At 50.8% G+C, this 24,650-nt stretch overlaps 1 protein-coding gene across 4 annotated transcripts in view; it reads left to right on the top strand.

Annotated features, from left to right (window-relative positions):
* Positions 1-24,650, top strand: part of AHNAK (AHNAK nucleoprotein) — an 87,277-nt gene that overhangs the window by 24,169 nt on the left and 38,458 nt on the right. For all 4 annotated transcript variants that reach the window (XM_040639230.1, XM_040639231.1, XM_040639228.1 and 1 more), the window contains exon 5: positions 22,978-23,077. In XM_040639230.1, coding sequence (XP_040495164.1) covers positions 22,978-23,077 — 100 coding nt within the window. The remainder of the gene's footprint in view (positions 1-22,977; positions 23,078-24,650) is intronic.

The following is a 24,650-nucleotide window of genomic DNA, read 5'->3' as shown; positions in this document are numbered from 1 at the left end:
AGATGTGGATGTTACTCTCCCTAAAGCTGACATTGATATTTCTGGCCCCAAGGTGGACCTTGATGCCCCGGATGTGAACATTGGAGGTCCAGATGCAAAACTGAAGGGCCCCAAGTTCAAGATGCCAGAGATGAACATCAAAGCTCCCAAAATCTCCATGCCTGACCTTGACTTTAACCTGAAGGGCCCCAAAATGAAGGGTGATGTGGATGTTTCTTTGCCCAAGGTGGAAGGTGACCTCCAGGGCCCTGAAATTGACATCAAGGGCCCCAAATTGGACATTGACACTCCTGATGTCAATATTGAAGGCCCAGAAGGAAAACTGAAGGGGCCCAAATTTAAGATGCCAGAGATGCATATTAAAGCCCCCAAGATCTCCATGCCTGACTTTGACTTAAATTTGAAAGGGCCCAAAGTAAAGGGGGATGTGGATCTTTCATTACCTAAGGTGGAAGGTGATCTAAAAGGGCCAGAGGTGGACATTGAAGGTCCTGAAGGGAAGCTCAAAGGTCCCAAATTTAAGATGCCTGATGTCCATTTCAAAACCCCACAAATCTCCATGAGCGACATTGATTTGAACTTGAAAGGACCTAAGATAAAGGGAGATTTGGATATTTCCATTCCTAAACTGGAAGGAAATCTGAAAGGCCCCAAAGTGGATGTTAAAGGCCCTGATCTGGACATAGACACTCCTGATGTTGACATTCATGGCCCAGAAGGGAAACTGAAGGGTCCCAAGTTTAAAATGCCTGACCTGCACCTCAAGGCACCCAAGATCTCCATGCCTGAAGTGGACCTGAATCTGAAGGGTCCCAAGGTAAAGGGTGATGTGGATGTGTCTCTGCCCAAAGTTGAAGGTGACCTCAAGGGCCCTGAAGTTGACATCAAGGGCCCCAAGGTGGACGTTGACGTCCCAGATGTGGATGTCCATGGCCCAGACTGGCACCTGAAGATGCCCAAGGTGAAAATGCCCAAGTTCAGCATGCCTGGCTTCAAAGGAGAAGGCCCAGAAGTGGATGTGAACCTGCCCAAGGCCAACATCGACGTCTCAGGCCCCAAGGTGGACATTGATGTTCCAGATGTCAATGTCGAAGGTCCAGATGCAAAACTGAAGGGCCCCAAGTTCAAGATGCCAGAGATGAACATCAAAGCTCCTAAGATCACCATGCCTGATATTGACTTAAACCTGAAAGGTCCCAAGGTAAAGGGTGATGTGGACGTGTCTCTGCCCAAAGTGGAAGGTGACCTCAAGGGCCCCGAAATTGACATCAAAGGGCCCAAATTGGACATTGATGCCCCTGATGTGGACGTTCACGGCCCAGACTGGCACCTGAAGATGCCCAAGGTGAAAATGCCCAAGTTCACCATGCCTGGCTTCAAAGGCGAGGGCCCAGATGTGGATGTTACTCTCCCTAAAGCTGACATTGATATTTCTGGCCCCAAGGTGGACCTTGATGCCCCGGATGTGAACATTGAAGGTCCAGATGCAAAACTGAAGGGCCCCAAGTTCAAGATGCCAGAGATAAATATCAAGGCTCCCAAAATCTCCATGCCTGATGTTGACCTGGATTTGAAAGGACCCAGAGTCAAAGGAGATTTTGATGTGTCTGTCTCTAAGATTGAAGGTACTTTCAAAGGCCCAGAAGTAGACCTTAAGGGTTCAGGTCTGGATTTTGAAGGCCCGGATGCCAAGCTCAGTGGCCCAAATTTGAAGATGCCATCACTGGATATATCTGCACCTAAAGTAACTGTTCCTGATGTTGATTTGCATTTCAAGGCACCCAAAATTGGGGTGTCTGGTCCCAAGTTGGAAGGTGCTGAACTGGACCTCAAAGGGCCCAAGGTTGATTTAGAAGCTCCAAGCTTAGATGTACACGCGGAGAGCCCAGATATTAATATTGAGGGGCCAGACGTTAAAATTCCCAAATTCAAGAAACCCAAGTTTGGTTTTGGGGCAAAAAGCCCGAAAGCTGACTTCAAGTCTCCTGCCCTGGATGTGACCGTTCCTGAGGCAGAGCTGAATGTGGAGACTCCTGAAATTAGTGTTGGCGGCAAGGGCAAGAAGAGTAAGTTTAAAATGCCCAAAATTCACATGAGTGGCCCAAAAATGAAGGGCAAAAAACAGGGATTTGATTTGAATGTTCCTGGGGGCGAAATTGATGCCAGTGTCAAGCCTCCTGATGTAGATGTCAGCGTTGCTGGGCCAGACGCCACACTTAAAGCTGATGTGAAATCCCCCAAAACCAAGAAACCAATGTTTGGGAAAATGTACTTTCCAGATGTAGAATTTGACATTAAATCACCTAAATTTAAAGCTGAGGCCCCCCTCCCTAGCCCCAAACTGGAGGGTGAAATCCAGGCTCCTGACGTGGATATTTCTTCACCGGGGATTCATGTGGAAGGTCCCGACGTCAAGCTGAAGGCTCCCAAGTTCAAGCTGCCAGGTATGGATGTCTCAGGAGGAAAAATAGAGGGTAACTTGAAAGCCCCCAGGGTGCAGGCAAACTTGGACGCTCCTGACATCAACATTGAAGGCCCTGATGCTGAAGTCAAAGCACCGTCGTTCGGCATTTCTGGCCCCCAGGTCTCCATCCCCGACGTGAACGTTAGCTTGAAAGGACCAAAGATAAAGGGTGATGTCTCCAGTGTGGGACTGGAAGGACCAGACCTAGATCTGCAAGGTCCAGAATCAAAGATCAAGTTCCCCAAGTTTTCAATGCCCAAGATCGGTGTCCCTGGTGTGAAGATGGAAGGGGGAGGAGCTGAGGTCCATGCCCAGCTGCCCTCTCTCGAAGGAGGCTTGAGTGCACCTGATGTTAAGCTTGAAGGGCCGGATGTGTCTCTGAAAGGGCCAAAAGTAGACTTGCCTTCAGTGAACCTCTCTATGCCAAAAGTCTCTGGACCTGACCTTGACCTGAACTTGAAAGGACCAAGTTTGAAGGGAGACCTGGATGCCTCTGTTCCCGGTGTGAAGGTGCACGCCCCAGGGCTTGACCTCAGAGGTCAAGGTGGAAAGGTGAGGCTGGAAGGAGACAGTGTGAAAGTGCCTGGGATCGACGCCTCACTAAACCTTGGCGCCCCAGACGTGACCCTGAAGGGACCAAGTCTACAGGGAGACCTGGCTGTCTCTGGTGACATCAAATGCCCCAAAGTATCAGTAGGTGCTCCTGATCTAAGCTTGGAGGCCCCCGAAGGTGGCATTAAACTTCCCAAAATGAAGCTGCCCCAGTTTGGCATCTCGACTCCGGCGTCCGACTTGGACATGAACATCAAAGGGCCACAAGTGACTGGAGAACTACAGGCACCAGGCGTGGATGTGAACCTCGGGGGCCTGAGCCTGAAAGGGCCTCAGATCTCTGGCCCTCAAATCTCAGCCCCAGACATGGACTTGAACTTGGAAGGACCAAAAATAAAAGGGAGCCTCGGGGCCACTGGCGAGATGAAAGGCCCCACGGTTGGAGGAGGTCTTCCAGGCATCAGTGTTCAAGGCCTCGAAGGAAACCTCCAGATGCCTGGAATTAAGTCCTCTGGATGTGATGTGGAGCTGTCAGGTGTGAATGTGAAACTCCCCACGGGGCAGATTTCTGGTCCTGAAATCAAAGGCGATCTGAAAGGTTCAGGGATAGGTTTCCACGGGGCTGCTCCCGACATTAGCGTCAAGGGGCCTTCACTTAATGTGGCCTCTCCTGAGTCAGATTTCGGTGTCAGCTTGAAGGGCCCGAAAATCAAAGGAGGTGTGGATGTTTCAGGGGGTGTCGGCGCCCCAGCTGTCAGCTTGGGCGAAGGGCACGTGAGTGTCAAAGGACCCCAGGCCTCCTCCGCTCTCAACCTGGATGCACCGAAGTTCGCTGGGGGACTTCACTTCTCAGGACCAAAGGGAGAAGGAGGTGTGAAAGGAGGCCAGGTTGGACTCCACGGTCCTGGGCTGAGTGTGTCTGGGTCTCCAGGTCACTTGGAAAGCAGATCTGGAAAAGTAACATTCCCCAAGATGAAGATCCCCAAATTCACCTTCTCTGGCCGTGAGCTGGTTGGCAGAGAAGTGGGGGTAGATATTAACTTCCCCAAAGCGGAGGCCACTGTCCAGGCCGGGGCTGGAGAGGGCGAGTGGGAAGAGTCTGATGTAAAACTTAAAAAGTCCAAAATCAAAATGCCCAAGTTCAATTTTTCCAAACCTAAAGGGAAAGGTGGTGTCACGGGCTCCCCGGAAGCATCCATTTCAGGGTCCAAAGGCGACCTGAAGAGCTCGAAGGCCAGCCTAGGTTCTCTGGAAGGAGACGCCGAGGCTGAGATGTCATCACCCAAAGGCAAATTCTCCTTATTTAAAAGTAAGAAGCCCCGGCACCGCTCAAATTCCTTCAGTGACGAAAGGGAGCTCTCGGCGCCTTCCACCCCGACCGGGACTTTGGAGTTTGAAGGTGGGGAAGTGTCCCTGGAAGGTGGGAAAGTCAAAGGGAAACACGGAAAGCTGAAATTTGGTACCTTTGGGGGATTGGGGTCAAAGAGCAAAGGTCACTATGAGGTGACTGGGAGCGATGACGAGACAGGCAAGTTACAGGGGAGCGGAGTGTCCTTGGCCTCGAAGAAGTCCCGACTGTCCTCTTCTTCCAGCAATGACAGCGGGACTAAGGTTGGCGTCCAGCTTCCCGAGGTGGAGCTGGTGGTCTCCAAGAAAGAGTAGCAGGCCTGTGTGTGTGTGTACATATATGTATAAAAATACATCAGCCCTGGGTGTGTTTGTATATAAACTCCGAGCGGAAACACGCCGACAGCCTCAGCGTAGTGCAAAGATCTGGTCTCTGCCCTCGGCGAGTGCTGAAAACGCCAACCAGCCGCCTTCCTGCTCCTGGCCCGCCCGGAGCTTTCCAGATAGGAGTAAAGGGCTCCAAGTTCGTCCAGCCCGTGGGCAGAGCCAACAGTATTTGCCTTGAGATTTCAGTTTCTTTCTTTTTTTTTTTTTCTTTTGCATTGAACGCTGAGAGCTCCTGTTTACTAAGCAAGCTTTTGTGTTTATTATCCTCATTTTTACGGAACATTGTTAGTGTCGGGGTAATGGAAACCCACTTTTTCATTGTAATGACTTTGGGGGCTTTTTTTAGTGAGGGTGGGGTGGGGTAGAAGGCAGTAGAGGGGGCCAGACCTCCATTTCTCCTAAGATTGGATCTATCTAAACAGCGAACACCCAAAGGGGGCCGAGGGGAGCCGCGAGGCAGGGCATGTGGGGGTTTTTAGATCTCTTTAGCGTCGCTTTTTTCCCCCAGGGGTGGCGGTCCCAGCCAGTTTGGTGCTCGCGGTGAGAGAGAATTAGCATCTGTTTGCCAACTGGCCCACCCACCGGCCCAACACCAGGGGCTTCCGTTCTGTGCAGGTGGGAGAACTGTTTCCTTTGTGGCCGCCACACTCCTGCTACTAGTTCTGATATCTTTTAATAAATGTTATCATGATTAAGACAATTTCCCGCACTTTAATGGCAAATTAATTGAGAATGTAAGAAAATCGATGCTGTCAAAGGCCAATAAAGCTGTTTATTAACCCTGATGCTTTGAGCTTCTGCATTCTGTGTTGGGAGCACGAGCCCAGCCCTGACCGTCGAGACTCGGTCCCTGCAGTGGATTTGCTGGTTTCATTACTGGGTAATTGGGGGTGGGGGTTGGGGGAATCTCTGCTGCCCGGTTCTCACCGGGTGAGGCTGACTGCACCATTGCCGAGACATCAAGAGAGGCTTGGCACCCTGGCAGCCCGCGCCCCAGGACCCACCCCCCAACTTGCACCCTCAGATGGGAATACCCAGTTCAGCAATGGTTCTGAATGGGTAAGAGGATACAGATATGAATGGAAAACAAGACCTACTGGAGTGGTAAAAAGGGCTTGGTCTGGCTCTGGGTTACAGGCATGTCATCTATTTCTGACTTGGCTGCAGGTTTGCTGGGTGGCCTCAAGTCACCTGCCCAGTGTGCGCCTCGGATTCCTCTTTTTGGAAATCAGGCTGCTGATCTCGTAGTAGGCGTCTTTATGGTTCCTGCTAGTCCCACTAAACTTTATGAAAAAGCTTTTCTTTTTCCTTCAAAGATTTTATTTATTTATTTGACATAGAGAGACAGCCAGAGAGAGAGGGAACACAAGCAGGGGGAGTGGGAGAGGGAGAAGCAGGGTCCCAGCGGAGGACCCTGATGTGGGGCTCGATCCCAGAACGCTGGGATCACACCCTGAGCTGAAGGCAGATGCTTAACGACTGCACCACCCAGGCAACCCTATGAAAAAGCTTTTGTGGCCAGAGTCCTCTTTTGATTTCCAGCTCTGCAGACAATACATGGTGGGGCGGGTCGGGGCAGGGGGAGGCTTCTAGAAACTGGCTTTTAATGTTGGTCATTGCTGAGCAGACAGGGCAGTGCCTTCTTGGACCAACACAATTGGAACAAGCTCCTCCCCTCGCCACGCCCTGGAGCTGCCGCCTTCCTGCCCCTGCACCTCTCCAATCACCCCAGACCTCAGATCACAGCTCCCACCCCATCTCACCCACTCCAGGGCCAGCTTGTCAGGGGGTTTCAGCACAAGGCAGTGGGGTCTGCGCAGGGGGCGCTCCACCTGCCCTGGCTGGGATTACGCAGCTTCACCCATTTGCACCTCAGCCAGTAGAGCCTGTGTCCCTGGGGGTTGTGGAACTCCAGAGCAGCTCTTGGTTTTGGAAAGAGGGAACAAGGGAGGTGCTGGAAGCCCAGTTGCTTTTCTCAAGATGAGCGACCTACAGTCATTGCTTTTGTGAATTAGGCAAGACACTTAACCCCTTTGAGCCTCCGCTTCTTCCCCCATAAAATAGGCATACGTATCCATAGGGCCAAAGAGTCTGCTCAGGGATTTGGGCTGTCGACTGTGCAAGGACACCACACTGGAAGGGGGTAGCATCCACATCACAGCCGTACATTTGTACGGGGGTGGGTGTGGGGGCCTAGAAAGGCAGGTGCACACCCTTCCATGCACACTCAAGAGCGAGAGGACACACGTGCCCACCATCCCCTAGGCAGGACTGCCCAGGTTGTCAATAATACATCAATTACCATTTTTTTTTTTTTAGCTTGAGGAAGGGGGTTTAGGCTGGTGGTGAGTCTCAGTGATGGCTCCTGGGCGCTTGGGGTGAGAGCTCAGTGGCTGGGGTATTCACGGGTGGCGGGTAGGATGGAGAAGGAACATGGCTACTGGCCATCCAAATGTGAGAAACCTCTCAGCTGCCGGCTTCTCCATCAGGCCCAGGCTGGAGGCAGTGGCCCAGGAACAGGAGCCCTCCCTCCTGCAGTGACTGTGACCACACAAGGGACAGCATGGGGGAGGCGCTGGGGAAGGGTGGGGTGGGGGGCTGGAGAGGCACTTGCAGGCCCGTCCCAGCTGACTTTTCTTTGCCCGCCTGCTGGCCCCTCTTGTTTCCCTCTCTCCCTCTGCTCCCCCTGCTGCCTCATCACCAGCCACCCCTGCCCTCTGAGGATGCTCCATGTTATTCCCCACAGACCTGCAGGGCCCCCACGCGAGAGGTCTTGCGCTTTGAGGTCGCCGTTGAAAATAGCATCAGGAGACCGGGAAAGGGCTAGGCTGGGCTCCCCCAGGTCCTTCCTCGGATTTGCCCGAGCCATCCGAGGGCTGGACTGTAGCCTCACCTTGTACCTTGCTTTTGGCTGTGCGATCGGGTGTGGGAAGTGGTGTGGTGAAGGGGACATTTCAAAAATGGAGGGACTTTGAAATGCATCACACGCTCACAGATGGCAGTAAATATTTTTCATTCACACAAATGCATTTCTAAATCTGGCAGGGTCCCTAGAGGAAACAAAATTTCGCTGGAAGATAGGTCAAGCACAGAGGCTATGAAAAAGGTACTACTGTTCAAGGAGGAGTGGGCAGGGGACAGCGCAGCCAGCGACGGGGATAGGAACAGGGACAGCAGGAAGCCGGTACCACTTGGGGGCCTGAAGGGGCCTGGGGAGGAAATGGTGTTCCTGGAATCCAGCGCGAGCTGGAGGCAGAGGATGGTTCACCGGCAGGAGCTGTAGCCACGAAGGACCACAGCATCTGCCAGAACTGCCAGCCATGGAAACAGGAAGACGTGGTCTTTCCTCCTGCTGGTGCCTCTCCCTGGACGGCAAGTGAGCCCAGGGGCTGTGGGTGAAGGGCTCAGTCTCCTGGAGGCGGAGTAACCGGGAGAAGGACTCTGAGGGTGGAGATTCAGGTAGGGAATAACAAGGATGATATCCTAACCCTCTCCTTTTTCTGTTAGGCAAGTTTGAATTTCTGTATATTGAGATTTCCTTTTTTTTTTTTTTTTTAAGATTTTATTTATTTGTTTCAGACAGGGAGAGAGAGAGGGCGCATGCACGAGTTGCGGGGGGGGGGCAGAGGGAGAAGCAGACTCCCTGCTGATGCCAGGCTTGATCCCAGGACCCTGGGATCATGATCTGAGCTGAAGGCAGATACTTAACCAACTGAGCCACCCAGGCTCCCTGTACATTGAGATTTCTTAAAATAGCCCCCATGACGTGGGATGTATTTAAGGTGTGATCGTAGAGTAATATGACAATGATTGTTTTAAACAAACACAGTTACGTTTGGGAGGTGCTGCTATGAAAATTCTATGAGGAATGTTTTGTTTCCTCTCTTTTGAAACAGCTCTCTATGTCACCTATACATGAGAAACATTTTCTGTTTTCCTTTGGGGAAACACAAATCTTCCTGTCTTGAATTTTTTGCAAATAGCCAAAAGGCCTGGAAGATGCTCCAGGGTTCCCAGGACAGAACCTTGAAAGGAGCACTAGCCTGGGAGGAGTCAGTGGGATTAGCCATGACCTTGGTTCCTGTCTGAGCCTCGGTTTCCTCATTCGTAACATGGATCGGGCATGCGTTCTCGAAGGCTGCTGCCGGTCCCATACTGTCTATGATCCTTTCAGAAGTAAACCTGGTTAATTAGGTGGATGGGACTGGCTTGGCGTGATTATCATGTAGCACAATGAGTGTTCCCGTATGGGTGCTGAGCTGGGTCAAATGTTTCGAGCACCCACAGTGTTACTGACTTACTGCCACGTCTCCGGGGCTCCACAGCCGAAGCGCGGTGCCCACCAGGACTTTGCGGGTCGCGGGCACGCACGTCTCCCTGCCGCCGAGTCCCGCCTCAGCTCCACTGTGCACCTTAGCTGGGACATGCTTAGTATCTGGGAGATGCAGCTGAGCATGTCCGATGTTCCTTTATTTACTTATTTATTTAACTAAAAAAAAGATTTTTTAAACAAGATTTTATTTATCTATTTGACAGAGAGAGAGAGAGAGAGAGCAGAAGCAGGGGAAGCAGCAGGCAGAGGGAGAGGGAGAAGCAGGCTTCCCACTGAGCAGGGAGCCCAAGGCAGGGCTCGATCCCAGGACCCCAGAATCATGACCTGAGCAGAAGGCAGATGCTTCGCCGACTGAGCCACCCAGGCAATTCCAAAAAAGATTTTTCTTTTCAAGTAATCTCTACACCCCACGTAGGGCTCAAACCCCTGACCCTGAGATCGAGAGTCACACACTCCACCGACTGGGCTGGCCAGGTGCCCCTGATGTTCCTTTTTTTTTCTTTTTTTTAAGAGTGTATTTTTCTTCTCTTTCCTTCTTTTCTTCTTTCTCTTTTTATTTAAAAGTGTATTTATTCTGAATTGAAACCTACGGAGATGTTGCAAGAATACTACAATGAAGAATCCGTATGCCTTTCACGTAGATTCACCAATTTTACCCCGTTAGTTTTAATCTCTCTCTGTAAGTTACGATTATCATTAGTTTTGCCGAATCATTGGAGAGGTAGTTGCCGGTCACCAGGACCCTCTACTCCTAAATACTTTAGCATGCAAAGGATATCGTCTTCTATGACCGCAATAGAGTAATACAATTCAGAAACCTTAACGTGGGCAAAATACTGTCATCTGACATACAGTCCATTTTAAAATTTTATTAATCGCCCAATGATTGCCTTTTGGTGAGGTCTTCTTTCCCATTTTGGCCTCGATCCCTGCCCACGATCCCACATGACCTTTCGTTCTCCTGGTCTCTTCCATCTGGAACCTTCCTGGGCTTTTTGTTGTCATTGATAGTTTTTAAATGTGCGGGGGCGGGTTGTTTTGTAGGACACGCTCCACCCCCCCACCCCACCCCCGTCTAGGTTTGTCTGATGATGTGTTTGTTTTCCTCTTGGTTAGATTCAGGTTATGCCTTTGGGGCCGGAAGACCACAGGAGCGGTGTGGGGTCACTTCTCAGGACCCGCATGACTTCGAGCCCTCGATGAAGGGGGAGCTTGCCAAGTTTCTCCATTGTAACAGTGCCATACTTTCCCTTTGGAATTAACAAGTAAACCCAAGTTTTCAAGGGAGAAGTCCAAGTTTGGGCAAGTTTATTTCGCAAGCACACCCGGGCCTGGTGGCATGCGTGCCTCGGCCTTGGCGTCCTCTCCAGGCTAGGGCTTTGGAAGAGGGCGTTCTGGTTTGGGGCTTTGCAGCACAGAGTAGCTCTCTGTCTGTCCTCACGAGGACAAAGAATTCGGTGCATGAATGCTTGCCATATGCCCGAGAATGCCATGTGCTGTTTACACGCCTCTGAGTAGTCCCGCGGTGGCCAGCCGCCGGGAGCCACAAGTGCTGCTTAAGGCTGAGCGCTCCCAGCAGAAGTGCTGCCAGGGGCCACGGGGAATGTGTGGGGAACATTCTGCTGAGGACCGTGGTTTCTGTTCCCTTTAAAAAAACCTCTGTTATTTTCCACCGCAAGCTTGAGGACTGGCCTTCACAGAAAAACCTCCCAAGCGTGGGGCCGAGGATTGGGAAGGGTTAAGAAAGAAAAGACCCTCTCGGGAGACAGGGCGTTCATTCTAGTCTGCAAGGTGCTCTGTCTCCTGCCATCTCCCGCTGGGCTTTCAGCTCTGCAGGGAAGAAGGTGGCCTTACAGGAAGGTGAGGTTAGGGGAGGTGAAGTGATTGGTCTCAACTCACAGAGCTGGGAAGAGGTGACTCTGTGAGGACAAGCCAAACCTTCTGATTTAAAAAAAATTTTTTTTGTGTGTGTGTGTTTTCTTTTCCATGATGCCATCGCTGCTTCCCTGAGGAAGTTGGGGTTCTTTTTTCTGGGGAGGTTTTAGGAAATGGAAGAGGTCTTTTGAAATGGGTAGGGCCCTGACCTTTCAACAACAGCCCTAAAGTAGTTATTAAATATGTATGTGCAAAGCCTCTTTCCTCAATGGGCCTATTGTGTAGGAGGGGAATAATAACGATAAAATAATAATAGCTCTCAGCTTTTCCACTTCGTAGCTCTATGATCTTGGGCAAGTTACTGAACCTCTCTCGGGCCTCACTTTCCTTATCTATACAACAGGGATGATACAGTACCTCTTTCCCAGTGGTGGTGTGAGGACGATGTGAGTTAACACGTGTCCTGTGCTCGGCATACGGTAAAAACTGTTAAGTGCTGCTGCTGCTGCTGCTTAATACTTTGTGTGAGGCGCTCTGTGTGTGTTGTACGTGCTTTAACTTGTTTGACTTGTACAGCAACCCCATGAAGGGGGTATTCTTACTTACAGACAAACCGAAGCTCAGAGAGGTTAAGCAATACTTTCAGGGTCACACAGCTAGTATACGGGCAGAATTCAAACGGGGCCGGGTCTGGCTGAGAAGCCCATGCTTTAAATACTCATGGGCTTCTGCATCCTCGGATATGGCGCCGACTGTGTTAGTAACAGTCTATCACTGTTTCAAGGTTTGGAGAGGAGTGTGGGGTGTATGTTCCAGGCAGAGGGAACAGCAGGAGTAAGGTGTGGAAGTAAGGTGGGGAGGAGCAGCAAGGCGGGGCTGGGGGGGTGGTGAAGAGAAGAACTAAGAAGAACTTAGAAGGACCCTTGAGACCACGCAGGCAGCCAGGCTGGCTTCTGGTCCTGCTCGGAAAGGAAAGGAAAGGAAAGGAAAGGAAAGGAGAAGGCTCTTATCAATTTGCCCATTTTGGAGGTAGGAGGTAGACTCCGGCCTCAAGCAAAGTGAACCTTGGCCCAGGTTCTGCCTCCCCAGCTGCTGCCAGCCGCTCCTGCCCAGTGTCACCCTGGGCTTTTCCTCTCCCGAGTTTTCACCCTTCCCAGGGAGGAGCTACAATCAAAGCGCTTGCATTATAATTAGCCCCACCCCCTGTCCCTGACCGCTGGCCAGGCAGCCAGGAAGCCTCCGCCCTGGGTCCAGCCAGTGGCCTCCCAGCAGTGGGAATGCGGCCCAGGCCTGCGCAGGCATCCCTGGGGCCAGCTGGGGCCCGTGGCGCTGAGCTCCCTCTCCGGGACGTGGGCCTGGCATTGTGAGGGGGCTTCAGAGAAGAGTTTGGGGGGCAGAACAGAGCAGTTCTCAACTGTGGAGAGAGAGTTTTATTGTTTTGCCTGCCAGCCCTGAAGGCTCCAGGGCTGTGGCCAACTAGCACCTGGGACTTGCTAGCAATCCATGCCACGAGCTTCCTGGGGGGACGCAGCAGCCCCACCCACCTGCCACCTGCGCTCCGCCCAAGGGGAAGGAGCTGAGGACTCCACCACCTGGAACCACTGGCCCTTTATTCTGGAGATTATGGGGGGTGGGTGCAAGAGGGAGGAAGGAAGCAGATAGAAATCTATAGGGAAAGCAGAAGAGCATGGGGGGGGCGTGGGCTGGAGTGAGAAGGCAGCTTAGAGGAGCAAAGCGCTAGGGAGAGAGAGGGAAGGGGGGAAGCCTGGAGTGAGCTGGGGGAGCATGAAAGCTGCAGAGGAGGGAAGGCAAGCAGAGAGGACCCCCAGGGAGCAGGGACAGGGCAGAGGGCTTTGGGGGTACTTTAGCCTTGCTCCCTATCTCTGTATGTCTCCTCCGGCACCCCAAGAGAGCTTATAACTTGAGTAAAGCAGCATGCTTGCAATGCCCATTTGCCCCCCCTGCAATGTCCATTTGCTCCCAAACTGCAACCCAAACTCTGGTTTTTGCTTTAGCCAAGAACTAGATGACGCCCTGAAGCCCCCCATATTGTATGGGGCCACCAGTGTCCAGAGCCTCCCAAAGAGACTTTTGGCCCCAGAGGAGTAGGAGAGAGAGAGAGGGAGAGAGGGAGAACAGAGGGCCAGAGGAGAAACCAGTTTCTAGGGAGCATCTGCCACCACGCCGTGTTCTGTAGATCTGCTGTCTGCTGATTGCCAGGCCGTCCTTAGGTCCCGGGACCCTTTGCCGTTTGGAGGAAATTGGGGAAAGAAGACCCTGGGGGGCTGTTTGGAAGTTGCTCGAGGCCAGGTCCAGACCTCCCAGTGGCTGCTGGGAGACCTAGCTAGCCTCCTGACCCTGGTGGGCCCCGACGCTCCAAACAGTGCAGGGACCCACTAGCTCCTCCCTTAGGCCAGACTTTCCCCAGCCCGCAGCTTTGTACCCGGAGAAAGGGCTGTGCCAGAGATGTTGATGCTTCGGGATATTTACATTACAAAGAGGGCTTTTTGGGTCCCAGGGATGGACCCACAGCCGGCCAGCTCCAACTATTTTGGGACAAGAGAGCCTTTTAAGCAAAGCCTTACACACAGTGCGGGTAGTTACCTGTCTTGCTTTTCCCTCTGGGACCTCCCTCTGGGACCTGACACAACCCTGGGCTGTAGGGGGGCATTTGACCCCTGCCTGCCTTGAGGTCCCTACTCTGGCCCAGGTGACAAGGAAGGCTTTGGGAGGCCTTTCCAGCCAGTGCCCTGTGGCCAGGTTCTGTTTACCTGGGGGCGTGGTTTCCCCTAGGGGCGTGGTTTCCCCTGGGGGCGTGGCTGCCCTCCTAGCTTCTAGCTCCCCGGCCAGTGGCCAGGCAGCGGGGAGGGCTGGAATGTGAACAGGCAGGACAGACTAATGACGGGGCATTTTCTCTTTGTAACAGTGCAAGTTCGGCTCACAACTTGAATTTCAAGTGGGCCCTTCAGGCAGATTAGGGGAGGTCAAGTAAGAGAGTGGAGGCAGCCATTGTGGATTGTCTAAATTCCTAGAAAAGAAATTCTAGGAATTTCGCTGTGGGAGGGAGGAGTAGCAGGTGAGCCTACCCAGTGCCACGCATAGCAGGGGTTAGAGCTGGTAGTGGGGGGGGGGGGCCTGGTCGAAGGAGGGGGCTTTCTGCTCTTCTTTCTCTGTTTGAACACCCTGTATTTCCAAAAATGACTTGTCTTTCGAATTAGATCTAAGAGACAAATTCATACTTTTAACCAAGGACATTTTTTTTTTGAGAAAAAATTATTTTTTCACTGATCTGCCATCCTCCTATGGCGGAGAACCACTCCCCCACTCCTCTAAATACTGCTTTTGGTGACTGCCCTTTGTTTGAAGTCATTATTGTCCCTAGAAATGGGAAATTACACATTACTGTTTATCAAAAGGAAATAAACACCTTGGATTAATAGGATTCTTGCCCCTGGATGGTGGCTGCAGATCTTGCCAGCGAGAAGCCTGCCCAGCATGTCCTGCACACATTCACTTTCGGTGTTTGACGATTTCTGGAGGGGAAATGGCTGGTTCCTGTGTGTCTGACGAAGCTTGCTTGCCCTGTTCTTGTTACGTCATCCTGGAGGACTTTTGATAGGACTCTTCTGGGTGTAGGAGCAAGTACAGGAAAAAACACGGGGAGCGGGGCGTGTCACCTGCTTACTCTGTTTGGACGGGGATTGGGCTCTTGTTCTGTATTCATGGGCATTTGATGAGGTCTCGCTACATAAGAGTGAAAAGTCGAACGGAAATGCTTTTTTTTTTTTTTTTAAGATTTTATTTATTTGACACAGAGAGAGACAGCCAGCGAGAGAGGGAACACAAGCAGGGGGAGTGGAGCCCCCAATGTGGGGCTCCATCCCAGGACCCTGCGATCACACTCTGAGCCAAAGGCAGCCGCTTTGCGACTGAGCCACCCAGGTGCCGCATAGAAATGCTTTCTTAAGACAGCCTGCGCCACATAAAGGTTCACGCAGGGAAGAGAGGGTCTGGGAGGTGGCTCTGAGCACAGTGTGTCTCAGCCTTTCCGTGTGCCAGCCCGAAGCACTGGGAAATGCTTGCCCCCCACAGTCAACCTTTGCAGCCTCAAGCTAGCCTCTGAGCCACACAGCTCTTGCCAGCGCTCTTTACCATCCCCGGCTGTCTCCAGCTCCTTGGCTTTTAAGTAGGCTTCTCTTCTGCATCCTTTGGGTTTCGGTTTAGGGGGGCATTTCTTCCCGGAATTCTTCTTCCCTGCCACCTGCCCCCCCAACTGTCTGTGAGCTCACGCTGCTCTGTACCTTCCCGTTCTCAGCACGATTCCTACTAAACTGTCCCTGACTAGTTGGTTGTCTGTCTGCCTCTGCCATCAGACTGTCAGCTCCGTGAGGGAAGGATGCAGCCTGCTTGCGCGCCATCCCATCCCTGGCAGGGCACCAGGCACCCAGCACCCGGCAGAAACTCGATAAGCCCTTCTATCACCATTTTGTCACTTTACACACTCCCCCTTAGCAACACGCGCTCCTACTGCCCCGCAGCCCGTTCTGTGTCTTTCCCTGATCTCCAACCAGTTAGCCTCTGCTTGGGTAACCCAACCCAACCCAACCCAACCCAACCCAGAAAACCAACAAAAGAAACACACACCAGAACTGGTTCCCTAATGTCGTGGCTAAGGTTCTGCAGGTCAGCTGCTCTCCTTGAGCTGCCGATGAGTCTGATTTAACAAGGGTGGAAAGCAGGGAATGCTTGCAGCCTGGCTGTCAGCAAACTTCAAAATCCACACTTTGCCAGCATGCAGGACTGCCCTGTTGGGGTGGAAAAGGAGGTAAAAGAAAAGCCTGGGGACCCAGATGGTGACCTGGTGGCTGCAAAGGGCAGAGGGGTGCTGAATGGGGGTTTGGTGGGAGAGGAGGGGCGAGTGTGTGCTTTCCTGGGATGGTCCCCACCGGAACTGCAGGGGTAGAGCCGATGGCCAAGAGCTGAAGCTGGGGAGGGGAGAGGGGGAGAAAGCTGGGCCGAGGAGGAAGAGGAGCTCCCCAAGTCTGATCACTTTGCTCCAACACCGGTGGCTGGCATCTGAGATGTCCCTCATTGCTCGAGTCTGCGAATTGTGCCTTTTGATTTTTCTGTTCCCAATTGATTATTTTTGTTTTTATTAATTTAAAAAGTGTGTCTTTCTGATTCGATGTTGAGTGCCCCGACCAGGCTTTGTTTTACTAAGAGAGTAATATGAAGAAAGCGCCTTCTTTTGCTCCCCCTCCTTCTTGCCCCTCCCTCCCTTCCTTCCTAGTGAAATTCTTGACCGGAAACCCCAGCCAGGATGTGGAGAGTTGTGTTTTCCACCTGAAACAAGGTGGGGCTGGCCGGGTTTTTTGTTGCAGGGAGCTGCCCCACCCCTACCGAGCTAGTCTCCTCTTTGTGCGGGGCAAACACAGCAGCCCCATGGCCCCGTGGCCCCGTGGCCAGTGCAGACCATTGCAGAATGAGACAAAGCCCTTGTGTACTTTGCTGGGAAGCACTTGGCAGTGGCACACAGACACGTGAGCACTGGAGAGCATTTGCGGTGTCCGAGCACCGAGCACTCCCATGCACGCCTTTCAGAGCGTTTCCAAACCTCCTTCGAGGACAGCCAGGCTGGGGTGTGGTACAGGTGTTTATCTTTCTCAGGTTCGGGCAAAGTCCTTCTAGAAAGTAGATTTTGAGGCATTGAGATCAGAAATCTGCTGGGGAAGTGGGTGAGGAATCGTTGTGTTTTCCTCTGGGGCAGTGTGTTTGAGCAACGTCCATTTGTCAAGAAAAGAAATACCATTCCCAGCCCAACACAGACCTGGCCATAGGTGGCCGACCAGGTGTTTGTGCTGGTTCCTTATCCACAGACGGCAAGGGCCCCGAGGGAGGCAGGACTTCCCAGTCGAGGGAGCGATGATACATGAATTGGTGGGTCAGGAATCCCCCAGTTGGTTCTCTTAATTCAAAGTGGAAATGAAGTGGAGGTGGTTCTTTTTTTTTTAAATATATATTTTGGAAAATATTTTATTGATTTATTTGAGAGAGAGTTGGAGCACAAGCGGTGGGGGAGGGGCAGAGGGCGAGGGAGAAGCAGACTCCCTGCTGAGCGGGGCTCGATCCCAGGACCCCCAGATCATGACCTGAGCCGAAGGCAGATGTTTAACCGACTGAGCCACCCAGGCACTTCTGGGAGCTTGATTTCCAGTATCCAGGACTGAGCAGTTTACAACCCACTTGGAGTTTGTAAATCGTCAGAGCTATGCACAGCTGCCCACCACGCCCTGTGTTGGGCTCTAGCAGGACTGCATGTAGGTTGGGGAGGAACAGGTTGAAACCTGACTTTGATCCTTAACAAAGCCAGTCTTCCCTAGCAAACACGAATCTCCCAGCCAATCAGATTACCTCAGCCTTCTAGCACCCGTGTGAACTGGCTTGACAGAGAAGCTGGGGGGCGGTGGTGGCGGGGTTCAGGTGGGGCAGCCCAGTGCCTATAAGATGTGATTTGAAGGCCTCAGGAAAGACCCACCCTTGCCTGAAATCTCCCCCCACTGGCTCATCAAGGATGTCTGCAATTTCATTATTATCGATTCATTCCTTTGCCTTTACCGTGGGCTCTCTCTTTGCCGTCCCTCTGAAATGCAGGTTGGTCTGGGGTGTGGAGGATTCCCTTAACCTTCTCACCTTGAATTCTACTGTTAATCTCCTGGATAAACCATGAGCTCAGTTCCACTTTTTCTCTTTCTTGTGTGAGAGATGCTTGACGTAGAGCATGGTGTTAATGTTGGGGTCTCCCCGCGATGATTTGATATTTGTGTATGTTGCCAGGGGACCCCTGCGGTAACTTGAGCTGCACTTTCTAGATGGTAGGCTTCTCTCGAGTCACCTCCCCTCTGCTGTTCTCTGTTCTTTTGGGGAGTGGCCTCACAGCTCACTAACACCCCAACTTGTGCAGCTGGTTGGAGCAGCCACGGAGAGCATTTAGTGAGGGGCCAGCCAGGTGCTATGGGTCTCACCCCTTCCTCCTTCCCTGGCCTAGAAGAGAGGACAGAGCCTGTCTCTGCCTTGCCCCTGCCCTGGGCACTTTGTACCAGCCCACGCTTCTCCCCCAGAGGCGCCGCCCTGCCCTCAAGGCAGCTATGCGGAAACTCCCCTGGAATATAAACTCCATGGAGGCAGATCTTTTCAATGTTTCTCCAGAGTCGGAAACAGTGCCTGGCCCACAGTAGGTGCTTAATAAGTATTTGCTGAACGAGCCTTCTCTTGTGGAAGTAATCACAGCTGGTAAAATACTTTCCACCCCGACGAACACGCAGTTGGGCATTTTTAGGACTATGGGCAAAGATAGAATTTTTTTCTCTATTGTGCCCATCTCCCCCCTGAGAATTTAATTTTTGATTATACACATAGCAATTCATTTTTGGAAAACACTGAAACAATAAGAGAAGTCCTCCTCATCCTCAAAACCCAGTTGCACGTACATTCTTCAGCGCTGACAACTGACATCCTCTCGGGTGCACCCTGCAGACTTCACTCTGTGCATTTGGGCATATCTGTCTGTTAACACAGAGGTCTGTAGTCCGGTGGGTTCGAAGAAACCATAAATGGGGCCCCCGGCTGGCTCAGTCGGTAGAGCATGCGACTCTGTGACTCTTGATCTCTGGGTTATAATTTTGAGCCCCACGTTGGGTGTAGAGATTACTTAAAAATAAAATCTTAAAAAAAAAAAGTTAGAAAAATTAAAAGAAACCATAAATAAGATTGCACTGCCCCGTTTAATAACAGGTTTTGGAGATGTTCCGTGTAGGTCAATGTTGATTCTTCCTCACTGTTATGGACTATGGCACGGCGTAGACGGAGCATTCTGTTTAACGATTCCTCTAGACGGAACTTTAGGTTATTTCCAGTGTCTGCAAACATCCTTACACACACCACTTGGAGCACACGCACAAGTACTTCACCTGAATTCCTAGAGAGGCAATTGCTAGTTGAAGGAGCACATGCATTTAACATTTTAAAGCTTCTCTAACTCACCCTCCCAACAGACTGTATCCACATACATTCTCACTTCTGGGTGTGAAAACCCTGGCTTTTTCTATACCTCTGTTGGTTTTTGGAGGTCTCTTTGTATTTACCAATCTGTTGGCCAAAAACCGTGATTTCATTGGTAGAATAAAAATGTTCAGCTCAATCTGCTTGGCCAGGAAATTGTGAGTGATTCACATTAGTAACATAACCACATGTATAGTAATAATACCACTTAACAGCTCTGGGTTCTGTACTTAGTAACTATTTTGCATGGAGTGAGTAATAATCAGGAAGAGTCACAGATCCGTTTTCTCCACATATTTCACCACGACCTTTAGATGGGAAACACAGGAGTGTGGGGTCTTGGAGTGTGCAGGGAATGACCTCCACGGCCACAGCCCGCCCTTCCTCCACGTCCTTTCCTGCCCACACAGTGGCTGTGTCCTGGAATGACGATGCCAAGTTGTGCCGTCTCAAGCAGCAGGGCATTCTCGGCAACCCAGCCTCTGGTTTCTCCTTTGATCAGCTCAGAAGGTGTCAGGTGAAGTTGTGGGTTTGGTTCTTTGCTTGGCTTTGAGGCCCATCTTGGGGCACAATAGATGCTATGTCATGGGCTGGATCCCGCCTTAATCTTTTCCAAGCTCACATACCACCTAGGACAATGTTTTCCCCATTGAGAAGTGCATTTTAAAAGGAAAAGCTTTAAGAGCCTTTAGGATTGTACACTGTTTAATTTCATGGCTGTTTCCCTCCCCTATGCCCACCTTGATGCCATGCATTCCTTCCTCCATCTTTCTCAACCTCTGTATTCAGGATAAAACCAAAATGGCGGCTGTGAAAGATCCGTCCGTCCATCCCCCACAGGTTTTCTCTAGGCCTGGTTCTTTGTCACTGACAACATCTCGCTTAGAGTCATGTAGTGACTTAGTATTACTCTCTCGTGCCTCCAGTATGGCTGCATTGAATAATGGCTTCTTATTACGGTTTAGGTAGGATTTTTCAGGTTTGTGACTTGTTTTGATGGTTTCAGATTAATTTTGTATTTGTATCGGAAAGCCATTTGCTTGAGAGTTTAATAGTTTTGTTTTGTTTTCTTTTTTTTTTTTTTTAAGATTTCATTTATTTATTATTTGAGAGAGAGAGAGAGATATTGAGAGAATGAGTAGGAGGAGGGGCAGAGGGAGAAGCAGACTCCCTGCGGAGCTGGGAGCCTGATGTGGGACTCGATTCCAGGACCCTGGGATCACGCCCTAGGCCGAAGGCAGATGCTTAAAGACTGAGCCACTCAGGCGCCCCTCCCATTGTTTCATTTTCTAAAGCGAATTGGAACTGAATTCCCTTTATCCAGTCCAGCTGCTGCAGAATCTTTGTTTTGCTATTTTTAGTAATATTACTCTGTTATTTCTCTCTTTTTTTAAAAAAATATTTTATTTATTTATTTATTTGAGAGAGAGAGAGAGCACGAACTGGGAGGGGGGTACACAGGGAGAGGGAGAGGGAGGGAGAGAGAGAATCTCTCAAGTGTCCAACGTGGGGGCATCTCCTGACCCTGAGATCATGACCTGAGCAGAAACCAAGAGTTGCTTAACCGACTGAGCCACCCAGGTGCCCCTACTCTGTTATGTCTAAAGCACTCAAGTTTTGGCCACAAGTTACACCAACAGGATACTGTGAGGTGATATATATATGTAGCTAAGACCCATACTCTCTTCAGGACGACTTCTTATCTGGGGTATTCTAGTAACTGTGGCTCGGACTTTTTTCCCTTTCATATTTTCTAGTATACGCTGCTCGACCTGGGTGGATGGTTTAATGGTTAGAGTGTGGGGTCATGAACCAGAGGGCTTGGCTTCAGATCTAGCCCTGCCATGTCCTAACCGTGTGATCTTGGGCACGTCACTCAAACTCTCTGGGCCTCGGTTTTCTCTCGTGTAAAACGAAGTCAGCGTAGCTGTTGTCTCCAGAGTTGCCATAAGGAGTTAACATGCAAGATAAAATAGTGCTTGGCACATGGTAAGTGCTGATGTGTTTGCTATTATTATTCAGTTCTTTCTGAAAGAAAAAAACATTCCTTTCTTCTGTGGTTATTTGGACTTACTCTGAGTCTCATTTTATAATTGAAAACTGAACAAATTGAAAAGAAGAGAGAATCACTGAATGCTCAGTTACTCAACCAAGCCCTTTCTGGAAAAGGCAAGATTGTTTCTCTAAAATAATTCACACCTGATTAATCTGTCAGGATTTTTGAAAATTTGTGGATTAAGAAGATCAGCGTAGATTAATGGGATTAATCTAAGTGCAGTTTTTAGGAGCCTTGGAAGTTTTCATGCCATTGGTTGCTAGAGAAACGCAAGCATCATTTTGCTGAAAGAATATTTCTCCCTCCCTCCTTCCCTCCCTCCCTCCCTCCCACTCTTCCTCCCTCCCTCCCTCCCTTCCTTCCTTCCTTCCTTCCTTCCTTCCTTCCTTCCTTCCTTCCAAACCACAAACATTTCCAGAATGCCCAGGATACTCTGCTAGGCTCTACAAACAGGGACACAAAGACAAAGAATCCATGGTTCCAGCCCTTAGGAAGGTCTAATAGGGGATTTTCTTATTTTTATGGTGAGGAAAAATTTAAGTGCCTCCAACATCCCTCTGAAAGCTTGGGGCAGGAGAGATATACCAACTGTGAGAAGGAAGCATGAATAAGAAAATTCAACAATTTGAAGTTGAAGAGCCAGACTCGTTCTACTCATCAAGCTCCAAGATGCTTTCTCTTGGGAAAGAGTAATTTCTTGGGATGATAATCAACGTGCAAACACACATGAAAAGAACACCCTGTTGAAGCTGTTGATAGCAATCCCGTTCTCCACGACCTGGTTTCTGTGTTGTTGTCAGATGGAATCCTGGCCTTGACCGGGGAATACCATGGCCAGGTGGGCTTTCCTTCCTGATCGGAGCCCCCATCCAAGATGGTGGTTACCCAGGATTGGAGATCTCCCACATAAAGTTTCAGGACCTCCTCCCAGTGGACTTCAGAGCCTGTCCCATGGCATCAGCTCAGTGCTGGAGAGGGAGGAGATGCTCAGTGGACAGTAACTCACAACCCTCTTTTTTTTTTTTTTTCAAAACATCACATTGTCTAATTTTTTTTTTTAAAGATTTTATTTATTTATTTGACGGAGAGCGAGACGGCCAGCAAGAGAGAGAACACAAGCAGGGGGAGTGGGAGAGGAAGAAGCAGGCTCCCAGTGGAGGAGCCTGATGTGGGGCTTGATCCCAGGACTCTGGGATCACGCCCTGAGCCGAAGGCAGACGCTTAACGACTGAGCCACCCAGGCGCCCCTGCTTTGTTTTTTATTATTATTTTTATTATGTTCAATTAGACAACCCTCCTTTCTACACATTCTTTGGTTGACAGTACCTTGTTCACAGTGCTGCATTGACCCTTATCTCTCTCCTTCTGCCACTGCAAAATCCTTGAGGACAGGAACAGGGTTTGCTGAATCGATGAGCCCAAGATAGCATCTTTCCCCTTGTACAAGGTTCATTGGACTTTCGTCAAAGGATGTCTTTCAGTTTTTGCCAACTACCTTCTTCAAATTCTGTTATCTCGGGGCGCCTGGGTGGCTCAGATGGTTAAGTATCTGCCTTTGGCTCAGGTCACGATTCCAGGGTCCTGGGATCGAGTCCCATGTCAGGCTCATCGCTCAGTGGGGAGCCTGCTTCTCCCTCTGCCTGCTGTTTCCCCTGCTTGTGCGCTCTCTCTGTATCTTTCTGTCTCAAATGAATAAATAAAATCTTCAAAAAAAAAAAAAAAGAAAGAAAAGATTCTGTTATCTCTCCTACAGGCAGAGCTTCCAGTGAGGGCGGAGGGGGCCGGGCTGGGAGGTGGTGGGGGTAACGGTGGGGACTCTGAGTTTTTTACATACCCATTGAAAAATGTTCATCAGTTGGAAGACTTGAAGAGTGACCCTGTTATAATCCTTGTCCTTGTTGTTAGAACACATCACAACCACCAGCCGTGGAATGCAAAGACCAGAATAAACCTGAGGAAACCATCAGCTGCGTCGGGGCACTTTCAGTCTCCACCCCAAATGCAGGTGAGAGAAGGTGGTGGGACTAAGAGAACCGTCTTGGCAATGACACCTTCCATGGGGAGACGGGGGTGACGGAGCGAGTGTCTGCGTGGGACCGTGCCTTCCCGGCGCACAAGTCCCTCCCTCTCCAGGGCCTAGAAATTCAAGTCTTCCTCCCCCTTCGGCTTTTTGAAAAGCCTGCAGAGAATGCACTTGCTATAGACGAATTCTCAAGGCTTTTTTGGTATGGAGGGCTGCTGTGGACCATTGACGTGGTGGGTGTAAATGACTTATGGGACAGTGTCTATTAAATTCAGAGTTCAGGTTGGGGTGGAGGCCAGAAATTTAGGATTAAAGGGTTAGTATCCACGTCTCATAAGATCAACGAGAGTTTAAGGAAAAGTATTTTTGATCCTATAAAGGAAATGCTTTTTGTCTCCCTGAGGGGAGACACCCACATGAAGGGAGGGAGGGAGAGAGAGAGAGAGAGAGAAAGAAGTAACTGGAAAGTGAAAGTTCTGGATCATAGGGCACTAAGCGGAGGGGGGCTGTTGGCTCAGTCCAGGGCTTAGCCATGACTTGGGCCTGCATAACAATTAAACTGGTTTTTGAGGTAGCTGTACACATTTAAAAATCAGGAGATTTCACAGAAAATAGGGAATGTCTGGCCTTTCTTGAAATGTGGAAGTTCCTTGTGGAGCCTGTCAGCTGGAGCAGTGAAAGCCCTGTCACTGGGGCATTGGAGCTCATCAGCTCCCCCCCACCCCCTCTTGTCCCAGGAACCCCCCTCCTCCATCCCAGCACCACGTGGGATCCCTCCAGGGGTTCTGTGCATCCCCTTCCCTCACCCCTTCTCTCCCCAGCACTCCACCTCTACCCTGGCATCTTCTCCCAACTAATACATCTGTGCACCCCTCCCCTGTTTCAAGGACCCCTCCCTCACCCCCCCACCTCTGGCTATCTATGGTGTTGTCCTTGTGGAGCCAACCTGCTAGAAAGGGAGCTTTCTCCTCACCTCCCACTCACCCTAGTGCCCCACCCATCGCTCCTGGGCTCCCCACCCACACCCCCAAAGCTGTTCTTGCTAATCCTTACTCTGCCCAGTCTCTGGGCTTTGGTGCTGTGCGCCCTTCCTCCTGGAAGGCCTCTCCTCCCTCTGCTGAGTGACATCTCTTGTCTTGATGTCTGTATGGTTAGGGTGGCTTTCCCCCTCCCTTCCCAGGCCCTTCGGGGGCACTTCTCTTCCCAAAAGCTCACAGATGGCAGAATTTCCCACGGACCTGTCCTGGGGTCTTTATTTTTCTGATGCTAGATTCTCTCTGGGTCATCTCTTGGGGCTTGCTGATTCTGGCCTGCTTTTCCAAGCTCCAGGCCTGAGGTCCTCGATTTTCATTCCTTACTGCAGTCACTTCCTCACGGGTCTGCCCGGCACAGATCTTCCCTTCCGCTGGTGGAGGAGCTTTAAGTAGAGGCCAGTCCAAAATAAAAATCAGATCATGTTTCTCCCCCGCTTCACATTCTGCAGTGGCTCCTCTTGGCTCTCAGGGTGTGGTTCACATCCTTGGCTCAGCACAGGAGGCCACCGTGACCCAGCTGC

The sequence above is a fragment of the Ursus maritimus genome, unplaced genomic scaffold (genome assembly GCF_017311325.1).
Source record: "Ursus maritimus isolate PB19 unplaced genomic scaffold, ASM1731132v1 scaffold_23, whole genome shotgun sequence".
Classification (NCBI taxonomy): Eukaryota; Metazoa; Chordata; class Mammalia; order Carnivora; family Ursidae; genus Ursus; species Ursus maritimus.
Note: the sequence above shows the minus strand (reverse complement) of the source record. Positions and strands in the feature narration are given on the sequence as shown.